Genomic DNA, 20,925 nt, shown 5'->3' with positions numbered 1-20,925 from the left:
TAGAGACCTTTGTTCCACGATGCTTATGAAAAAAGCCCCTCAAAGTCTAAAATTTGACTTATATAATTGGTTGTCTCATTTTTTGGAGATAGGATCCTTTCCATATACTGAAGGCCATATTATTATTATGCCTATTGCTAAGAACCCTAAAGAATCAAAATCTATAGTTTCTAACTATAGGCTGATTGCCTCAATTCCACTTTTTATTAAAATAATGGAAGGATTGGTTCAACTGCAATTATGAAATTTCCTTGAGCAGTATATTTTGTTACATGATTCGCAATCTGGCTTTCGTTCTCAATTCAGTACTAAAACTGTAATGGCTGCGATCCTAGACTATCTCCACTATATATTCAGTAAGGGCAGCAACACACTTATATTGTAGTTTGACTTAAGTAGCGCCTTTGATTTGATTGACCATAATAAACTCTTGGAATGCCTAGATGGTATTGGCATTCATGGTAAGGTCTATTCTTGGTTTCAGGGATTCTTGGAATCCTGCATGTATCAAGTTAGAGTCAGCAATGTTAACTCAGCACCATGGAAAAACCCTTGCAGAGTTCCTCAGGGTTCACCTCTATCTCCAACGCTTTTCAATGTCTATCATTCTTCTCTAGGACCAAGATGTTGTAAATTTGGAGTAAAATTGTATAGTTATGCCAATGATATTACCATCATAATTCCATGCAGAACATAGGTGAGTAAAATAACTCATATAATCTAGGCAATCTTTGATACAATTGAGGCTTGGATGTCTAAATTTAAGTTGAAGTTGAATTCTGATAAAACAAAATTCTTTTTTGCCTGTCCTCAACAGCTACATTATGATTCATCTATAACTGTAAATGCCATGGAATATACAATCCATTCCACTATTAAAATATTGAGCATTACTCTGGATCAAAATTTAACAATGAAAAATCAAGTTGATGTTCTGGTCCTCAAGGATTTATTTATGTTGTGGAAATTGTGTACACTTAGGCCCTCTTTTACTAAGGTACGCTAACTGATTAGCACATGCTAATCGATTTAGCGAGCACTAAACGCTAACACGTGCATGTTAGTCTATGGACATGTTAGCGTTTAGCACGTGCTAATTCTATTAGCGCGCGCTAATCGATTAGAACACCTTAGTAAAAGAGGGGGTTAGAGCTTATTTCAATGCTTTGGCATTTAGGTCCCTGGTTCAGTCTTTGGTCCTGAGCCAGCTTGATTATTATAATGTTGTATATCTTGTGGGTATTAAGAATAACATCTTAAGATTACGTATTATTCAGAATACAACAATCAAACATATATAATCAGAAGAAGTTTGATTATATCACCCCTTTTTATCAAAATTTATACTGACTCCCTGTAGAAGTGTGCGTAATTTTCAAACTGGGCTGCTTTTACTATAAAGTTGCTACTGGTCAAGCTTCACAGTACTTGATTGACCTATTCGTTTTCCCATCTCAGAGGAGCCCCAGAAAAACCCATTCTTTTTTTTTGCCTTTCCACCAGCTAACGGCTGTAAATTTTAAAAATACCATGAGCATTTGCTCTCTTTTCAAGCTGCTACACATGATAAGGACTTTAGGTACTTGTTCTCTTTGTCTCACTCCTATCTTCATTTTAGAAGGCAATTAAAAATTCACCTTTTTAATAAGTTCATAGGTAACTAGTATTCCTCACACTTGTTCATTCTATGTATTTTTATATTAATCTTTTCTGAACCGCATTGAACTATATGGTTATTGGTTTTATTATATTGTTTTATCTCTATGCTTCCCACTTCCTTCCCGTGTCTACTCCCCTCCTTCTCTCTCTCCCTTCCCCACTTCTGTCCAGCATCTGCTTCCTCTCTCCCCTCCCCACTTCCATCAGCATCTGCCCCCAATCTCTCCCTCCACCTCAGTTCCATCCTGTATCCTGCCCCCTTCTTTCTCCCTCCACCCCACTTCCAGGAAGGCACTGAAAACACATCTATTCTCTTGACTGCACTGACCTGTTACAGCGTATTCATGAACATGTGGTATATACCTCTATATCATTTCTAATATTATGTAAGCTGCAATGATTCCTAGTCGACATTTGCAGGATACAAGAATCAGTATGGTATGGTACAGTATTCTGCTCCCTTCTCTCTCCCTCTGCTCAATTCTATCCAGTATACTGCCTCCTCACAGCTGCTGCTACTTTCTTGAACCAGCAGCAGTGGCAGTAAACTTAAATGCAGCCATTGTGGGATCTTCATGCACCTTCCAGCAGCTGCTAGCTCTGCTCTGGAACAAGGAAATGACATCGGACGGGGTGGACCAGGAGTCATGGGTAGGGTTATCCGGTTTTTGCCTTAAAAAAAAAAGAGGACGTGTGACCTCATCCTGTTCCACCCCTGCCCCCCATTCTGCCCCTGGTCCCGCCCTATTCCGTACACAGCCCTGCCTCGTTCCGTCTCCCAACCCCAGCACCACAAAAACTTGTCTCTTCAAGGCCGTGTCTGGAGGGCATCTGCGCATGCAAACGTACATACGTATGACGTCACTGTGTCACATACGTGCATGCGCAGAAGCCCTTCAAATGTGGTCCCGATCTCAACACTTTTCAAAACCCAGACAAAATGTTGGGTTTTGAAAAACCATCCAGATGCCTAGACAGTCCTCTAAAAAGAGGACATGTCCGGGTAAATCCGGAGATCTGGTAACCCTCGTTGTTGGAAGGTGCCCAAAGATCCAGCAATGGCTGTATTTTACTGCCGCTGCTGCTGGTTCAGGAAAGCAGCAGTGGCAGAGAAGGGTGGGAGGTTCCGGTGTGTTGGCTGCATATCACCTCAGTGCTTGTAACCTGGGACGGACTGCACCCTCCTCTCCCCCCTTGGCATGCTACTGCCTAGGCCTCTCTTGCTGGCAGAAGAGGCTGCCTCATCACTCTGTCCCCTCTCTTTTCTCTCTCTTTTAGGATCATATCTGTCTCTCTGTCATGCCTCTTCCGTAAATTTTCTGTGGCCTGCACGACAGCTGCGCTGCCTAAATCAGCCCTTCTTTAAGCCAGCTCAACAGATTGGCTGGTGAAGGAAGAAGTTTTGCTCTAACTTTTACTAAGAAGTTATTTTTGTCATTGTAGTTTGTATGGCATGTGAGGCTCTTGTCAGGACTCTCCACCCTTTTACAGGCCTACACACCGGCATTAAAAAAAAAAAAAGAAAAAGTAATTTTAGAACTTGACCTTAAATACTGTAAATAGGTTTTGTCCTGTTATCTTCATATGTAAGATGTCAGAGCCAAGAAACCATAATCAGCTTAAGGGAATTTGAACGTCAGCCCATTCCGTTGGCTCCAGGGTGGATGGAGGCAGATCATTTTCTGGGGAACTGTATTGATAGATGGAGACTGTGATTTGGGGTATTTGACTCTTTCTGCTGTCACAGTGCAATCTTTGACATCCTCTTAAGAGTCCCAAGCTTAATGGGAACTGCCAAAATGAGACAGAGATATGAAAGAGCACAAAATTGTGTTAAGGCCACCATGCATGCTAAAAAGGCAAATAGTGCACAACAGCACAGACTATTTACTCCTTTAGCATGTTAAATTTAACCATTTAAGAACATAAGAACATAAGAAGTTGCCTCCGCTGAGTCAGACCATAGGTCCATCCTGCCCAGCGGTCCGCTCCTGCGGCGGCCCATCAAGCCCATTGCCTGAGCAGTGGACTATATCTATCTATACCCCTCAATCCCTTTTTCTTCTAGGAATCTATCCAAACCTTCTTTGAAACCATTTAATGTGTTCCTGTCTACCACAACCTCTGGAAGCGCGTTCCATGTATCCACCACCCTCTGAGTGAAGAAGAACTTCCTAGCGTTTGTTCTAAACCTGTCCCCTTTCAATTTCTCTGAGTGCCCCCTTGTACTTGTGTTGCCCCATAATTTGAAAAATCTGTCCCTGTCTACTTTTTCTATGCCCTTCAGGATCTTGAAGGTTTCTATCATGTCTCCTCTAAGTCTCCGCTTTTCCAGGGAGAAAAGTCCTAGCTGCTTTAATCTGTCGGTATATGGGAGATTTTCCATTCCCTTTATCAGTTTAGTCGCTCTTCTCTGTACTCCCTCAAGTACCGCCATGTCCTTCTTGAGATACGGCGACCAGTACTGGACACAGTACTCCAGATGCGGCCGCACCATTGCACGATACAGCGGCATGATGACTTCCCTCGTCCTGGTCGTGATACCCTTCTTAATGATACCCAACATTCCGTTTGCTTTCCTTGAGGCCGTGGCGCACTGCGCCGATGCCTTCAGTGTTGCGTCTACCATCACTCCCAGGTCTCTTTCCAGGTTACTGACCCCTAGTGGTGTTCCCCCCATTTTGTAAGTGAACATCGGGTTCTTTTTCCCCACGTGCATGACCTTGCATTTCCCTACGTTGAAGCTCATTTGCCATTTTTCGGCCCACTTTTCCAGCTGCGTTAGATCCTTTTGGAGATCTTCGCAGTCTTCCCTCGTTTGAGCCCTGCTGTATAGTTTGGTGTCATCTGCAAATTTTATGACCTCACACTTGGTTCCCGCTTCTAGGTCGTTTATGTAGATATTGAACAGGAGCGGTCCCAGCACCGACCCCTGTGGAACTCCGCTCGTGACCCCTTTCCAGTCCAAGTAATGGCCCTTTACGCCAACCCTCTGTTTCCTGTTTGCCAGCCAGTTCTTGATCCATCGGTGGACCTCCCCTTGCAAATAGCTGTTTTTTTATTCATGCTTGTGAAAATCTATTTAAATTTACAGTTAATGACTGACGAGAGTATATAGGACCAGCTCAAAGTTATATCAAATAGCTAGGTGAAACTTTAGCCATGCACCCCCACACTGGGCAGTTGAGGCCTCCATTTTCTCCTCCCCCCCATCCCCACCGTAATTCAGTATTTCCCATTCCCTTCCCTTCCTTACCCATTATAAGCCTGCATCTCTTTTACCCTTTCCTGTCTTCCATAGGCCAGCAGCTCTTCTTCCCTACCCTACCCCCTCCATATTTCAGCATCTGTACTTTTCTTTCCAATCCTTGCTTCAGTAGTCCAATATCTCAAATCTCCTTCCCTTCCATATATCCCTCATGTCCAGAATCTCTCCTTCCTATCCTTGTACACCAAATAACCAGCATCTCCCCTTCCCTCCTTCATCCCATGTAGGTGTTCAGAATCTCATTTCATTCTCCTTCACTAGCTTCTGGCCCCCCCCCCCCCCATACAGCACTGATGTCCTCTTACCTTTCCTTTGCCAATGTTGCAACCCTACCTCTCTATTCAGATCCAAAATGCTATAGAATGATAATTATCATTATGATTATAATCAGTACCTCATTGTACCTTGAACAAGGGGCTTCGCTCAAGGCCTATCACATTCCAGACTTTCTGTCAGACCTTCCTGTTTTTAGGGGTCAGGACACAGTGAATCTTGTGTGCAGACCTGTGCTGCAAGGCCCTGAACTGTGCTAACAGCAGCAATAAAGTGCTGGCTACCATTGTCCCATGAATGCTGCCACTCTTGGCAGATGCCTTGTGACTCTTTCTGCTGTCACAGTGCCTGTGACAGCAGAAAGAGCCCAGTGATGCAAAACTGCATGTGAAAACAGCTTTGCAAAGCTGATTTTGTGAAATATTTAAATACTCACTGATAGGTTCCCTAGAAGAACTGCATGGACTATTTTACTTTGGCTGCAATGGCTGAAAGCAAATTAGCCACACTAAACAGAAAATACTGGTCCAGATTCAATGCCTCTGTGGGTTAGGGATGTGCATGTGCAAAACATTCTTGGTTCATTTGCTTTTTGGGTGTTTTTCCCTTCATATTACACATTTGTTTTAGTAACATTCTTGCTTGCATGTTACATCTTTTTAACTTGTGCCACTCAGTTTTATGCATGTTCAGTCGATCTGATGCACCCTAAATTTTTTAAGGTGCCCAAATGAATCAAATCTGCACTGATGAATGCAAATCCTTACGATCGGGTCAGTGTAGGACACTGTTTGAAAGCTAAAGTGGACAGAATTGAAAGAATCCTGGAGGGAACAGAGACGGAAGAGACAGCAGTGATAGTTCACGTCGGGACGAACGATGTCACCAGGAGAGACTACAACAAGAATGCACTGACCGAACAGTTCAGGATCCTAGGAAGGAAACTGAAGATGAGGACCCAGAGGATAGCCTTCTCAGAGATCCTGCCAGTACCGAGGGCAGAAACGAAGAGGCAGACAGAACTACAATCAATAAATGCTTGGATGAGGAGATGGTGTGAGGAAGAGGGATTTCTCTTCGTGAGGAACTGGACAACGTTCTGGGGAAAGAACAAGCTCTACAAGAAGGATGGTCTGCACCTGAGCACGGCAGGAACTAGACAACTAGCAAATAACATCAGAAGAGCGATAGAGCAAGCTTTAAACTAAATGGAAGGGGAAAGCCGACAGTCGAACTGATATCGACGGTTCGGGACCCAGTACCCAGTGAAGGTACTGAGGGGGATAAATGCTGGGCAGACACATGTGAACAGCAACAGGTTATGAAACAACAAGGGAGACAGATGAAGAGGGAGGAGGACATGATAAACATACTACAAGGGGAAGTCAAAAAGGATCAGGAAGAAGAGAAGGCTCAGGAAGTAGTAAATACGAACATGCCACATAGGCGAGGCAATAGAAACATATCACAAAGGGAGGACAAAGGAGATAAAATACAGGAGTTGGCTGGCCAGGAAGAGGACAGAAAGAGGACTGAAGCACATGGGAAAACAGCGAGGAAGACTAAATGCCAGGACTTGAACTGCATGTACACTAATGCAAGGAGCCTAAGGAACAAAATGGGAGAATTGGAAGTCATGGCCAATAATGAGAACCTAGACATCATAGGGATCACGGAAACATGGTGGAACGAGGAAAACAAATGGGACATAGTACTGCCAGGGTATAAACTCTACCGAAAAGATAGGAATTATCAGAAGGGAGGCGGAATAGCACTGTACATAAGAGAAACCATTCACTCAACCAGTGTGGATACAGCAGCGGCAAATGGACAACTAGAGTCATTGTGGGTTAAAATACCAGGAAAAAACGGATCCGAGATAAAGATGGGACTGATCTACCGTCCACCTGGGCAACTTGAAGCAGTGGATACAGAAATGGTAGCCGAACTGAGGAGGGAATGCAAGAACACCAACACTATAGTTATGGGAGATTTCAACTATCCCGGGATAGACTGGCATCTTGGAAATTCAAAATGTACGAAGGAAACGGAGTTCCTGGAAGCCGTCCAGGATTGTTTCATGGAACAACTTGTACAGACTCCAACGAGAGGGGCAGCGACCCTGGACCTGATCCTCAACGGGCTTAAAGGACCTGCAAAGGGAGTGGAAGTAATGGGACCGCTAGGAAACAGTGACCACAACATGATTCTGTTCCAAGTGGAAGTAGGATTACCAAAGGGGAAGAGAACAAAGGGAACAGCGTTTAACTTCAGAAAAGGGAACTATGATGCCATGAGACAAATGGTGAAGAAGAAACTCAGAAACAGCTACAAGAAAGCTCTGTCTGTGGAGCAAGCCTGGTCCCTACTCAAGGACACGGTAAGCGAGGCACAACACCTATATGTACCCAGATTTAGGAAAGGAGGCAAAAAGAATCAGACTAAAGACCCAGCATGGATAAACAATGAAGTAAAGACAGTGATAGGAGACAAGAAAACATCATTTCGGAAGTGGAAGAAGGACAAAACGGAAGAAAACTGGAAAGAGCACAGGGAGCATCAGAAAGAATGTCACCGAGTGGTCAGAAAAGCCAAGAAAGAATACGAGGAGAGACTAGCCAAGGAAGCAAGAAACTTTAAACCATTTTTCAGATATGTAAAAGGGAAACAGCCAGCAAGGGAGGAGGTGGGACCCCTGGATGAGGGAGACAAGAAAGGAGTGGTGAAGGAGGAAAAAGAGGTGGCTGATAGACTAAACAAGTTCTTCGCGTCGGTCTTTACAAAAGAAGACACATCCAGCGTGCCGGAACCAGAAAAAATCTTCAAGGAGGATCAGGAGGGTATATTATCATGCATGGAGGTAAGCCTCGAAGCCGTTCTAAGGCAGATAAATAGATTAAAAATCGACAAATCTCCTGGCCCAGATGGGATCCACCCGAGGATATTGAAAGAGCTCAGAGACGAAATAGCGGAGTTACTCAGGCATATTTGCAACCTATCCTTAAGATCAGGGATAATCCCGGAAGATTGGAGGATAGCAAATGTTACACCAATCTTCAAAAAAGGATCGAGAGGCGACCCGGGGAACTATAGACCGGTGAGCTTGACCTCAGTTCCGGGGAAGATAGTCGAATCACTGATCAGGGAAGGTATCAATGAGCATATAGAAAAAAATAAACTGATGAGATCAAGCCAGCACGGTTTCTATAAAGGACGATCGTGCCAAACGAATCTACTACATTTCTTTGAGGGGATAAGCAAACATTTGGACCAAGGTAGCCCCATTGACATAGTTTATCTGGATTTCCAAAAAGCCTTTGACAAGGTACCCCACGAGCGCCTGCTGAAGAAACTGTGGAACCACGGGGTGGAAGGGGACGTCCACAGATGGATCCAAAATTGGCTGATGGATAGGAAGCAGAGGGTAGTAGTAAAAGGACACTACTCTGACTGGAAAGAGGTCACGAGTGGTGTCCCCCAGGGGTCAGTGTTGGGACCGCTGCTGTTCAATATATTCATTAACGATCTGGAAACGGGCACGAAATGTGAAGTTATCAAGTTCGCGGACGATACAAAACTCTCCAACAGGGTCAAAACTGTTGAGGAATGCAAAGAACTACAGAGCGACCTGAACAAACTGTGCGAGTGGGCAAAAAGATGGCAGATGAGCTTCAATGTGGAGAAATGTAAGGTCTTGCACATCGGGAAAGGGAACCCCATGTACAGCTATACGATGGGAGGAAGGGAGATGGGGAAAGGCACCCTAGAAAAAGACCTGGGGGTATTGGTGGATACAACAATGAAGCCAGCGGCGCAATGTGCAGCGGCCTCAAAGAAAGCGAACAGAATGCTGGGCATTATCAAAAAAGGTATCACTACCAGAACGAAGGAGGTCATCCTGCCATTGTATCGAGCAATGGTGCGACCACATCTGGAATACTGTGTCCAATACTGGTCGCCGTACCTTAGGAAAGACATGGCGATACTTGAGAGGGTCCAGAGGAGAGCAACTAGGATGATAAAGGGAATGGAGAACCTTTCATATGCCGAAAGGTTGGACAAACTGGGGCTCTTTACCCTGGAAAAGCGGAGACTGAGAGGAGACATGATACAGACATATAAAATCATGAAAGGCATAGAGAGGGTGGATAGGGACAGATTCTTCAGACTAGCGGGGACAACAAAAACAAGAGGTCACTCAGAAAAACTGAGAGGGGACAGATTCAAAACGAATGCAAGGAAGTTTTTCTTCACTCAGAGGGTGGTGGACACCTGGAACACGCTTCCAAAGGAGGTAATAGGACAGAGTACAATACTGGGTTTCAAAAAGGGACTGGATGACTTCCTGAAAGAGAAGGGGATTACAGGGTATAGATAGAAGGTTACACTACAGGACAAAAGCGAAAAGCATATGTGAGTTTTAGGGTAGGAGCACTATCAGGTCCTGGACCTGAGGGGCCGCCGCGTGAGCGGACTGCCGGGCACGATGGACCTCCGGTCTGACCCGATAGAGGCAAGTCTTATGTTCTTATGTTCTTATAAAAGAAAAAAGGTGTTTGCTCCCCAATGCAATTAGGAAATCAAATGCAAATGATCTGTGTGCATAAAATGTGCACTAATGGAGGAAAGCATACCAGAAGTATGTGTGTATGATGCAAGAACACAATCATGTGTTGCGCTTTACTCAGCGTTGCTTGCTTAAACTACTTACTTTGTAAGCTCTGAGACTAACTTCTACCAGAAATAGGGCCTTTTCCTAAGTTGGTTCATTCCATTGCCATCATCTATTTATGGAATATCTTCTTATCTGGGATTTCGGAAGGCTCCCAAGATAATTATTTTTTTTTTCATGTAGTCCTATTTCTTGATGCGAAGAGCATTTTTTAAAAAAATATTCTTTCTTCATTTTCAAAATTACATTAATTCAGCATCCAGAGAAGTTTAAAGTGTTAAATATATTCATTCACATTAACAATAAGTACATCACTTACAAACAATCATTGGTACATTACATAGATTCTTATCCCTTCCTCTTTCCCATCCCTCCCATCCATATATTCCATTATCATATAAAACATAACAATAATATTCATCCCTCCCTACATCTTAAATTGATAAATATAAGGGAAACAATTTCAATTAATTTTTACAATATTTTGTTAATGGTTTCCACACATCCTGAAATTTCTTAAAATATCCCTGTTGTAATGCAATAAACCTTTCCATTTTATAGATATGGCATAAAGAATTCCACCAAAAGTTATAATTTAATCTCCTCCAATCCTTCCAATTATATGTAATTTGCTGAACGGCAACACCAGTCATTCTTTGCGAAGAGCATTTTTTGATGTGTAATGACTATGCGTATTTGTACTATATTATCATTTTTATTGTAAACCACTTTAAAACTTCTTTAGTATTAAGCAGTATATAAAGCTATCAAATCAAATTAAATAACCCTCAAAGAGGCCCTTTGTGCTAAGCTGTTTAAGCACTAACATACACCTAATGTAGCTTAAAATGGCCTACAGTGGGAAGCACTCAGGTGTCTTGTGGTAAGTGCCATTTTTGTGCATACTAATCCACATGCTAAAAAACTGTTCAATTTTTTTTTGAGGGAGAGAGTACCGGTATGTCAGAGGGTGTTGTGGCACTATTCAGTTAGCACAACTACATTACTGCATGCTAACTGGTTAGCACAGGATTACCGTGTGAGCCCTCTCCGGCCCGGATTCTAGAAGTGGCGCCATTAGCTGCTCTAATCTAATCGAATCTTTTATTTGTGCGTTGCTCATACCTATACAGGCTCAAGGCGACTGTAAAGAGAGGTAAAAGGGGAGAGAAAGAGGAGGGAGAGAGAGGAGGTGGATAGGTAAGAGGGAGAGGAAGGGGAGAGAGGAGGTAGGGAAAGGGAGAGAAGAGAGGGTAAAGGAGATTAAGTATCGAACAGATGGGTTTTCAGTTTTCTTTGTAAGATGATGTGGCAAGGTTCAGTTCTGGTCTCTACCAGTGCCTAAGTTAATTGTTTTAATTGGCTATTGACTGTGCTGTTAAAAACTAATTTAAAACAAATTTAAAGGAAAAAAAGCACCATGAGGTGCTTAAAAAAAAACATTGACGTTGGAATCGCATCTATGGAGAAGTTTAGCAGTGCTGAACATCACAAAAAGGCATGATTATGGGTGGGGCTGACATTCAGCGCCACTAAACGTGATTCTATGTCAAAGCTAGTCCATGATTCTAGGTCACTAAGCGTGATTCTATGTCGAAGCTAGGCCGTTAAACACCTGGCCTATATTTCCGGCGCCTACCTTCGACACAGGCTGCAATTCTGAAAACGGCACCGTAATCTGAGTGACATGACCAACGTCTTTTTTTCATGTGTCTGCCAATTACAGCTCCGCTTTCAGAATCCAAGCCTTACCGTTTATAAAATGGGTGGTGGTAAGTACTCACTTGGTAAATGTTATTAATGGCCACACTTTAATGGTAATATTAGTGCATGTCTTTTAATACAAAAAATGGAAAGTTTTATGGTTGTGACATAAATGATCTTAGCACTCTTGAAAAACCTGTGCAAGGGTGTCCTAAGGCCACTTTTTATCACACCTTTGTAAAAGAGCTCCAGAGTTAGGAGCACAGATTCTTTGACTATCAGTTCTATTGCTCCTAAATTGGCCTCTTCGAAAATTTACTAGAGCTGAGTACAAAATGGCTGCCCTAACTTTCACTGGCTTTAACAATGCTGAGATAGAGGTTTCTACAGCGGGCCGATGAGGTAAATGCTCTGACATTCATAGAATTCCTATGAAGATCAGAGCATTTATGTTGTCAGCCCATGGTAGAAATCTCTACTGCGGCTTTGTAAAAGGATCTCTTTATATGGTAAGTGCCTGGGCAACTTCCAGGTTTGCGGTTATACTTGGATATTCAGTGCTGGGAGATACACATGCTGCTTACCCCTGTGGGCTGAATATCAACCCCATGAATTTTGGAGCATAAATAGTATGTGGTAAAAAGAGCAGATTTAGGATGTGGAAAAACTTAGGAGCTTAACATTGATTTTTAGCACTGTGCTCATAGATTAGGCTCATAAATCTAGGCAAACAAATGGCAGGCCTAAATTAATAAGCATAATTTTTAAGCTCCTAAATTAAGATGAAATGGTGTGGTGGCAATGTTAGTTCACTCTTCAAGGTAATACAGTAGACTGTTAACCGGAACTCAAGCAACCAGACAAAAAAAATCAAAGAAATATTTTAAATAAAAATGAAAGTAAATTCAATTTCTGGTGGAAATTTAAGTGTAAACTTGGCATGCCATACCTGAGTACGCCCATCCTTTGCCTACTACACGTCTGGTAGTTTGTATAGAACAGTTTATAGTATGGCATAATATGGGGTATAATATTAGTTAGATCTATTTTTAATAGTAACTCTCAAGCAACCGGAAACTACATTTATCCGGCATCTACTAATTCCTGTGGGTGCTAGTTAACTGAGAGTCTATTGTATTTAAAACTAAAACAAAAAATGCCTTTTTTATTGGACTAACTTCATTTAGTTTTATGATTAGCTTTCAAAAGTAACTTGCCCAGGGTCACAAGTAGCAGTGAGGGCTTAATAAAAGGGGGCCTAAGTCCAATAAAAAAGGTATCATTTCTTTTTTCCATTTTATTTATATATAGTACCTAAATGTAAGATGAATTTTCAACTGAAAAGTTATGCTGCTAAATTTGGCTGGGAGTGTGTGTGGTGCAGTGTTTAGAGCTACAGCCTTAGCACCCTGAGGTTGTGGATTAAAATCCCTCATTGCTCCTTGTGACCCTGGGCAAGTTCCTTAATCCCCTCTTTGCTCCAGGTACACTAAAAAGAGTTTGAGCCCACCAATACAGATAGGGAAATATGATAAAGTACCTGAATGAAAACCACTTCAGATATACGGTAAGTAGTATATAAATACATATTTAGGAGGTTCTGTTAGGATCACAAATATAGAACAGCATTTTCTCAATATGAGTTTTTAGTTTTTAAATTTTTTTTTTAGTATAATCTTATAGAAAACAACAGGCCCAATATTCAGCCAGTGGCTATCAGGATTTTGCTGACCTCCACTGGTATTATTATCTCTGTAAATTCAATATAGGCCATATCTGGGTATACGGAGCTAGCAAAAAAAACCACATCTGGTTAAGTGCAATATACACTTAAATGGCTGTGGGGCACCACACAAACACTTTCTTTTAAAAGCTTTGCTAGTGGCTGTTGCCTGGCAACGGCACCAAAATGTATTAATTCCCAATGGTTCTTCGGTGCGATTACCACAGGCTGCCGTGATAATCGGCTTTGTAAAAGAGGACCAAAGATGAAACTGCCTCTGCCTCTGGAAAACCCCTAAAATAGCTGGCTTCGAGTTGGACGCTACCTGGACATTGTCAGCGGCACTGTCTAATTGAGTGCCACCAAACATGACTGTTGAGCCCCAAATAAGTGATTTAACCAGCCAGGAGCCGTTTCTGGTCAGTTAAATTGCTTTCAATATCGACTCCCAACATTTTTAGGACATAAAAGAAAGAAATAGTGCAGGGCCCTGTGTATGTTTGTAAACACAGCCACATGTAGCTGAACTTTTCAGAGACGTGTTGCCAACTGTACGGATTTTATAGTGGTATTTTGGTTTGCCTTATGCCTAAAACTTAATTTTGCTGTTATATTTTTAATCTGCACCTAGTTTTCCCTCCATGCTGGTTAACCAAATAACTGTATTGTGCAGAGGAAATTTAAATATGCATTTGTTCATTTTGTCCTGCTATGCAAATAGCTTGGTAGCCAGAAAACCAGATCAAAGTCCTATTTTTTGACTGACAGTGAAAGAGGATGAAGTTCATTTGGAATGTTGAACGCTGTCTCTGGATGGAGGACAGCAGTGATGATTCTCTCCTATTTGCATGTTTAAGTCCATCACAATAGAGCATCACAAATTTATAAGTGAGCTGCACATGACAGCACACACAAATAAGGCACAGATGTCAGTTAGTGACATATTCTGACTGTGGCCTAGATGCACTAAAGTCAGCGATCGTCTAATGATTGTCGCTAAACCAGTTTTGACTGGTGTAGCCATGAACGGATTGGCTGACCCGATGCAAAAAAATGGCTCACTGTGTGGTTTTGTGCACGATTGCTCATTCTCCGATCTGGCCATGCAAATAATATTGAAATGCCATTTTTACTAGCAGAGGAATTGATGCTCTAACATGCACAAAATAAAGTGATCACTTAGTGATCCGAAAAAAGTGACTGGTCAAGACAAGTCGCTTACCTGTCCTACCCATAGTTCAGCCCTGAAATTAATATATGGGAGGGTTGGAGTCTTAGGCCCCGCCCCAGTACATCCCAGGATGCACCAGGAAAGTAGCCTAAGGACCTGATTGGTCCAGATACCTTAGGACCCTCCCATAAGATGCACTAGAAAGGGGAAGGCCTGCTATTTCGAAGAGGCGGGCATGCTAGTAAGAGGGAGTGGTTCCACTTTTGAAGATGATGAAGATCGCATAGTAAATGATGGCAGTCAAAGACCTGCATAATCCATCTAGTCCACCCATGAAAAAGATCTGGGTGTCATTGTAGACAATACGCTGAAACCTTCTGCCCAATGTGCAGCGGCAGCTGAAAAAGCAAACAATATGCTAAGAATTATGAGAGAAGGAATGGTAAAGAAGACTAAGAATGTTACAATGCCTCTATATCACTCAAAGATGTGACCTCACCTTGAGTATTGTGTTCAAATCTGGTTGTCTTATTTCATAAAAAACAGCGGAACTAGAGAAGGATCAAAGAAGAGCGACAAAGACAATAAAGGGGATGGAAATCTTCTTGTATGATGAAAGACTAAAGAGATTAGGGCTCTTCAGCTTGGAAAAGAGATGACTGGGGGGGCCATATGTATGATTGAAGTCTACAAAATCCTGAGCAATGTAGAACGGGTACAATTGGATCAATTTTTTACTCCATCAAAAATTACAAAGACTAGGAGACACTTGATGAAGCTACAGGGAGCTACTTTTAAAACCAATAGGAGAAAATATTTTTTTCACTCAGAGAATAGTTAAGCTCTGGCCAGAGAATGTGATAAGAGCGGTTAATATAGTTGGCCCGAACTTCCTCTCCAACGTCAAAATTGACGTCGGGAAGAAGGCAAGAAGCAGTGGCGGCGGCCCAGGGTTTAAATTGGCGCAGCAGGGAGGCAGACTGGCAGGCAGCGGCGGTGCACAGATGGACGGGTGGGGGAGGGGGGGTTGAATCCACGGGGGGGGGGTTTGAATCAGGCACTGGAGGGAGGGAAGGAGGTAGGCAGGCAGGCAGGCTTCGGGGGAGAGACAATGGCAAGGGAAGACATAGAAAAGGGGCACTATGGACATGGGAAGGAGACACTGGGGGCACTATGGACATGGGAAGGAGGCATTGGGGGCACTAAGGACACAGGACAGAGGCACTGGGGGGACACTATGGACATGGGAAGGAGGCACTGGGGGCACTAAGGACATAGGAAGGAAGGAGGGAGGGAATAGAAAGGGACAATTGTTGGGCCTGAGTGCAGAAAGAAAGAAATGAAAGAAAGGATACACAGTCAGAAGGAAACACAACTAGAGACTCATGAAATCACCAGACAGCAAAGGTAGGAAAAATGATTTTATTTTCAGTTTAGTGATCAAAACGTGTCAGTTTTGAGAATTTATATCTGCTGTCTTTATTTTGCACTATATTTGTATATTTTTTATGGTTACTGAGGTGACATTGCATATTTTAAAGTCATTTGTCTTAACATCTTTGAAAACTCCCCAAATATAAATGATAATTAACATTTTCTCTGCGTATAGTGTGCTTTGTAGTTTTTTTTAAATTTTAAGGTTACCATTATGAATTAATATTATGTGTACATGAAAAATGAATGGAAGAAATTGGGGACGGGATTGGGGGGCGGGGCTAGAGTGGGATTGGAGCGGGGCTAGAGCAGGATTGGGGGCGGGACTGACAATTAATAGATGTCCCCTTATGATGAAAAAAATAAATAGTCACTTTAGATATACTGTATATGTTGTAGGATCTGAATCTTCTTTTATGCCAATTACTTTTAAGTAAAGAAAAATAACAGAAACTAAAACTCAGCAACAGTATAATGTAAATCTGTATTATAAATACCTAACATTTCTGTATTCATTAAACAAAATAAGGAAAAAAATGCCTTTTTTGACTGAAACGTGGGATGGATTCTGAAGGATCACAGAACAGTCACTTTGAATTTGTGTAGGAAATTCTGTGTGGTTTGGTTATAGGACAGAGGGCTAGATTCACTAAAGGCCACTGATTGTGTCCCAACCACTTTGTAACCCGATTTTCCTCTGACCCGATTCACCAACCTAATGGCTGATCATCCTCCGATCTGATCCAATCCGCACATGCAAATGAGGGGAAATGGCAGCAAAGTAGTCAGGCAGCGATTCCCTTAAAAAAATCTAGAACACCAACTGGGCTGGCCGATCAACAAAGAAGCGACTGCTGGGGACCAGTCGCTCATGTCCTTTCCGACTTCCCTCTCCTGCTCTCTGCCGCCCTACTCAGTAAACTCCTGCTCTCTGCCCCGATTCTCCGCTCTCTGCTGCCCTGCTCTGAATACTCCCTGCTCTCTGCCCCGACCCGATTCTCCGCTCTCTGCTGCCCTGCTCAGTAACTTCTGCTCTCTGCCCTGATTCTCTACTCTCTGCCCTGACTGCCCTTCCCCACAGTGCGAGCCCATGGTTTTAACCCGCGGGTTTAAAGCGGGTTAAAACCACGGGCTCGCAAAGTATAAAAAAGTTTAGAAAAGCAGCTCGCAGCTCTGTTAGCATGCGCAGATCATCTACAGCCAAAGATGGTCTGCACATGCTTCAGGATCGCTCACTAGCGATCCATGTGGTCAGTAGGGGGCGTTCCTCCGATCACCCCCATTTGCATGCCGACCCGTTGAGAATTTGTCAGCCTGTCGCGGATCGGCCACAGATTGGGCACGATCGGGCAGGTTAGTGAATCTAGGCCAGAATAAAGTCAACTCAGGTTTGTCCGTATTCTCTTCAAGCCTGGGGGCAGAAATTTGAGAGCTCATCCAGATCTCTCTTTTTCAGATTGTTTGGGATGGGGAGGAGAGAGGATGGAGGAGTTTAATAACAGCTCGTCTCCTGGGAGAAATGGACTTCCTTGCAGTTCTGAGAATGCTTTTCTGTTTATGTAGCCGATAAGGCTGCCACTGACCTAGGGTTATTAACTACCACTGTGTAACATGGTTGTGAAAGTCTTTTTACTGAACATTTCTCCAGTAGCCTGTGTGTGTTTTAATAATTCCCAGGCCTGGCTGGGGTTGAGAATCTTGTTAAGATTACTTACTCTCACTTTTACAAAGCTGCGCAGCAAAAGCCCCAAAGCCCTTTAAATCCCTTTGAGCTTTGGGGTAGTTACCACAGCAGCCTGTGCGGCTTTGTAAGAGAAGGGGGTTCATTTTTCCTGCTTCAAAAGAGGAGCAAGTTCTTCATGGAATCTGGAATGACATCAAACATGTCTGATTTGTTTGGAGGAATATGTTTTTAGTTGCAGTGAAGAAAATAGACTAGTAATCTGTTAAATCATTTATTGCAATGTATTGCAAACTGTGCCGTGGCACACCAGTGTGCCTCCTGAGATTTCAGGTGTGCCGTGACACAATGGAGAGGAGGAGAGTCATCCACGCCGGCTGACTGCCTACAGGACGTGCCTCTCTTGGCCTAGGCAGTCAGCCGGCGCGGATGACTCTCCTTCTCGCCAGTGTCTCTCCTCCTCTTCCTGCACCTCCCTTCCTCCCAGATCCCTCCACCAAAGAGGGTCATGGCCTGATGAGCCTCCACACATGTGCAGACGTCACCGCAATAACTTCACACATGTGCATGATGTCATCGTATCAACGATCACACACTTCCGGGTGCCTTCCGGTCGGGGCATTGGGTTTAGTGTGCTGCCGGCCGGAAAGTTTGCAAGACACTGAGTTATTGAGCGGGACCTGAACATTTGCAGCGGTAAATTAGAAAATAAAAAAGATTATCCAAGGAATGAATAGAAACAAAATTAATCTGGAGTTTTTAGATTGTGATCAGTGATATGCATTTGACAATAAACATGCCCAGTGAGGTAGCCTGAAATGTTGCTACTATGTGGGCTTTTTTGCCAGATACTTGTAACCTGGATTGGCCACTGTGAAAACAGGATACTGGGCTAGATGGACCATTGGTCTGGCCCAGTATGGCTATTCTTATGTTCTTATGTAGACTATAAAGAGATACAGTGCCAGATGGGCTTCTGCCACCTCCTTTTTAATGTGTTGTGTTGCTCTTAGAGGTGTGAGGGAGTTAGGAGAGGCAACAGCCAAGCTGAGAATAAGTGGGTCTTTCCAGGCCCCCCCTCACTGAATGAAGTTATCGGCGTCATATATATTGTGTGGAAATCTTCCAACTTTGCATGGGAAAACACGATATGGATTCCTAAAATGGGAGACTTCTACTCAGCACAGAATACTCGACAAGTCTGTAATTATGTCTGCCAGATTTCAGAACAGGATGTCAGTAGATTTTTTTTTGGCTATGTTTGCACAACAGTAAACATTTCTTTCCTCTTTTGCAGGACAACATGGCCAAAATGGAGGTAAAGACATCCCTTCTGGACAACATGATCGGGGTGGGAGATATGGTGCTTTTAGAACCTCTCAATGAAGATTCATTTATCAATAACCTTAAAAAACGATTTGACCACAACGAAATTTACGTAAGTACCATAAAATATTGAAAGATAATGTTTTGTATTGAATTAACATTTTGGCCATGAGGCAACTGAAGTGGATTATCTAACTTGTTATCATGTGTACAAATTTAGGCCCCCTTTTATCAAGCTGCGGTAGAGCTTTTTACCACAGGCCGGCATGGTAAATGCTCCGATGCTCATAGGAATTGAATGAATATCGGAGCATTTACCTCACTGGCCCACAGTAAAAAGCTCTACTGCGGTTTGATAAAAGGGGCCCTTAGCGGGATAAAATATGCTGTTTTTAGTGAAAGCGCATATTTATTGGCACCTCTTTTTCCCTTTGAGGGAACATTTGCACAATACTAACAGGGTGGAAAATTATAATTGGAAAAGTTAGGCACAAGCCATTATTTATAGGAGCTAAGCTTTTGTCTTTTGTATTCTGGTTTAAAAAAATATTATTCTTGCACAGCATTTGCTTGCTGGGTTTTTTCTGCCTGTCCTTTCACGGTTTAACATTACTGTGGTCCTCCTGGGCCTGCCTGTTTTGTTATTTGTTCTTTCATACTATGGTGTTGTAGTTTCTGTTTCCTTGTTATGGTGATGGCTGTTACCGCAATAAAAATTATTTAAAAAAAATTAAAATTTTTTTTTAATTTGTGCAATTTAAACTTTAAACAACCAAGCAATAAGAATACACTTGTACAGAAAAGTAATCAGTAATTAGAAAAATAAAAGAGGAAAAATATTTTACTTTAAGACGCCCTTTTATCAAGCTGCATTAGGTTTTTATATCACAGGTCGCTGTGTTAAAAGCTCCGACGCTCATAGTGAACATCGGAGTTTTTACTGCAGCGGCCTGCGATAAAAACCCATAGTGCAGCTTGATAAAAAGGAGCCTAAATTTAATCTAAATTGCTGATCAACTCAAGTCCACAATAAAAGATCTAAGATCGACAAATTGGAACATTCAGGAAATTCAAAATTTAAGGTCCGCGGACTGGAGAGCTAAATGCTCAGATAATATTAGGAGCTTTAAGAAAATATCCCCTTGGCCTGAATTAATTTTTCTTTAAACTATGGAATAGTGAGGTGTTTTTCCAAATGTTTTCAGATAATGAGGACTTTTGAGCATCTCCCTACATCCTTTCCTCCCACCTGTCAGAGCTCCTTTTATTGATTTTTATAAATTCTTTGTATACCCTCTGGGGTTGGTGAGCCACTATATCATCTCCGGCAGGATCAGGGTTACATATAGAATTGCTTAACTACAAATGTAATAAATCATTTGTTGCAAATAGTTTTCATTTAAAAAATGTAAAGATGTAGACACATGTATGCAGGTTAGAATTGGAAAGAAAGCTGAATTAGAAGTGGAATTTGTTTTGGGAGGGGGAGAAAGTTAAGAATCACATGGATACCTGGTTTATAAATTCCTATTCCCCAATAGGCATAAAATGATGCAATCCTTTTTTTATAAATTTGGCTTTCGCTCTCTCCCACAAATATACTAAAATAATTTAAAGCTGATTTTATCAAGACTACCGTATTTTCATGCATATAACGCGCGCGTTATACACGATTTTACAAACCATGCATAACCATGCGCGTTATACAAATTTTTTTTACATAGTTACCCCCCGACGTCCGATTCATCACACCGAAGGACCGCTCGCACCCCCACCCCAAAGGACCGATCGCACCCCCACAGCCTCTCCCCCCCTCCCCCTCCCGCATGGAGAAGCTGCCTACCGTTATTTCTGGATGCCAGTGAGCCCAGCTGCTTCCTCTGCCGGCGGTCATGCCCCTTCTCTGAGCCCTGCGCTGCGCTGCTTCCTCTTCGGGTGGTCCCGCCCTTTCTCTGACGTCAGAGAAAGGGTGGGACCGCCGACAGAGGAAGCAGCTGGGCTCACTGGCATCCGG

The 20,925-nt window shown here is 42.7% G+C and overlaps 1 protein-coding gene across 9 annotated transcripts in view; it reads left to right on the top strand.

Moving 5' to 3' along the window:
* The window catches only part of MYO1B (myosin IB), a 423,667-nt gene that overhangs the window by 51,452 nt on the left and 351,290 nt on the right, over nucleotides 1-20,925 (top strand). For all 9 annotated transcript variants that reach the window (XM_033945224.1, XM_033945231.1, XM_033945228.1 and 6 more), the window contains exon 2: nucleotides 18,883-19,023. In XM_033945224.1, coding sequence (XP_033801115.1) covers nucleotides 18,889-19,023 — 135 coding nt within the window. In that variant the 5' untranslated portion in view covers nucleotides 18,883-18,888. The remainder of the gene's footprint in view (nucleotides 1-18,882; nucleotides 19,024-20,925) is intronic.

The sequence above is a fragment of the Geotrypetes seraphini genome, chromosome 5, assembly GCF_902459505.1.
Source record: "Geotrypetes seraphini chromosome 5, aGeoSer1.1, whole genome shotgun sequence".
Lineage (NCBI taxonomy): Eukaryota > Metazoa > Chordata > Amphibia > Gymnophiona > Dermophiidae > Geotrypetes > Geotrypetes seraphini.
Note: the sequence above shows the minus strand (reverse complement) of the source record. Positions and strands in the feature narration are given on the sequence as shown.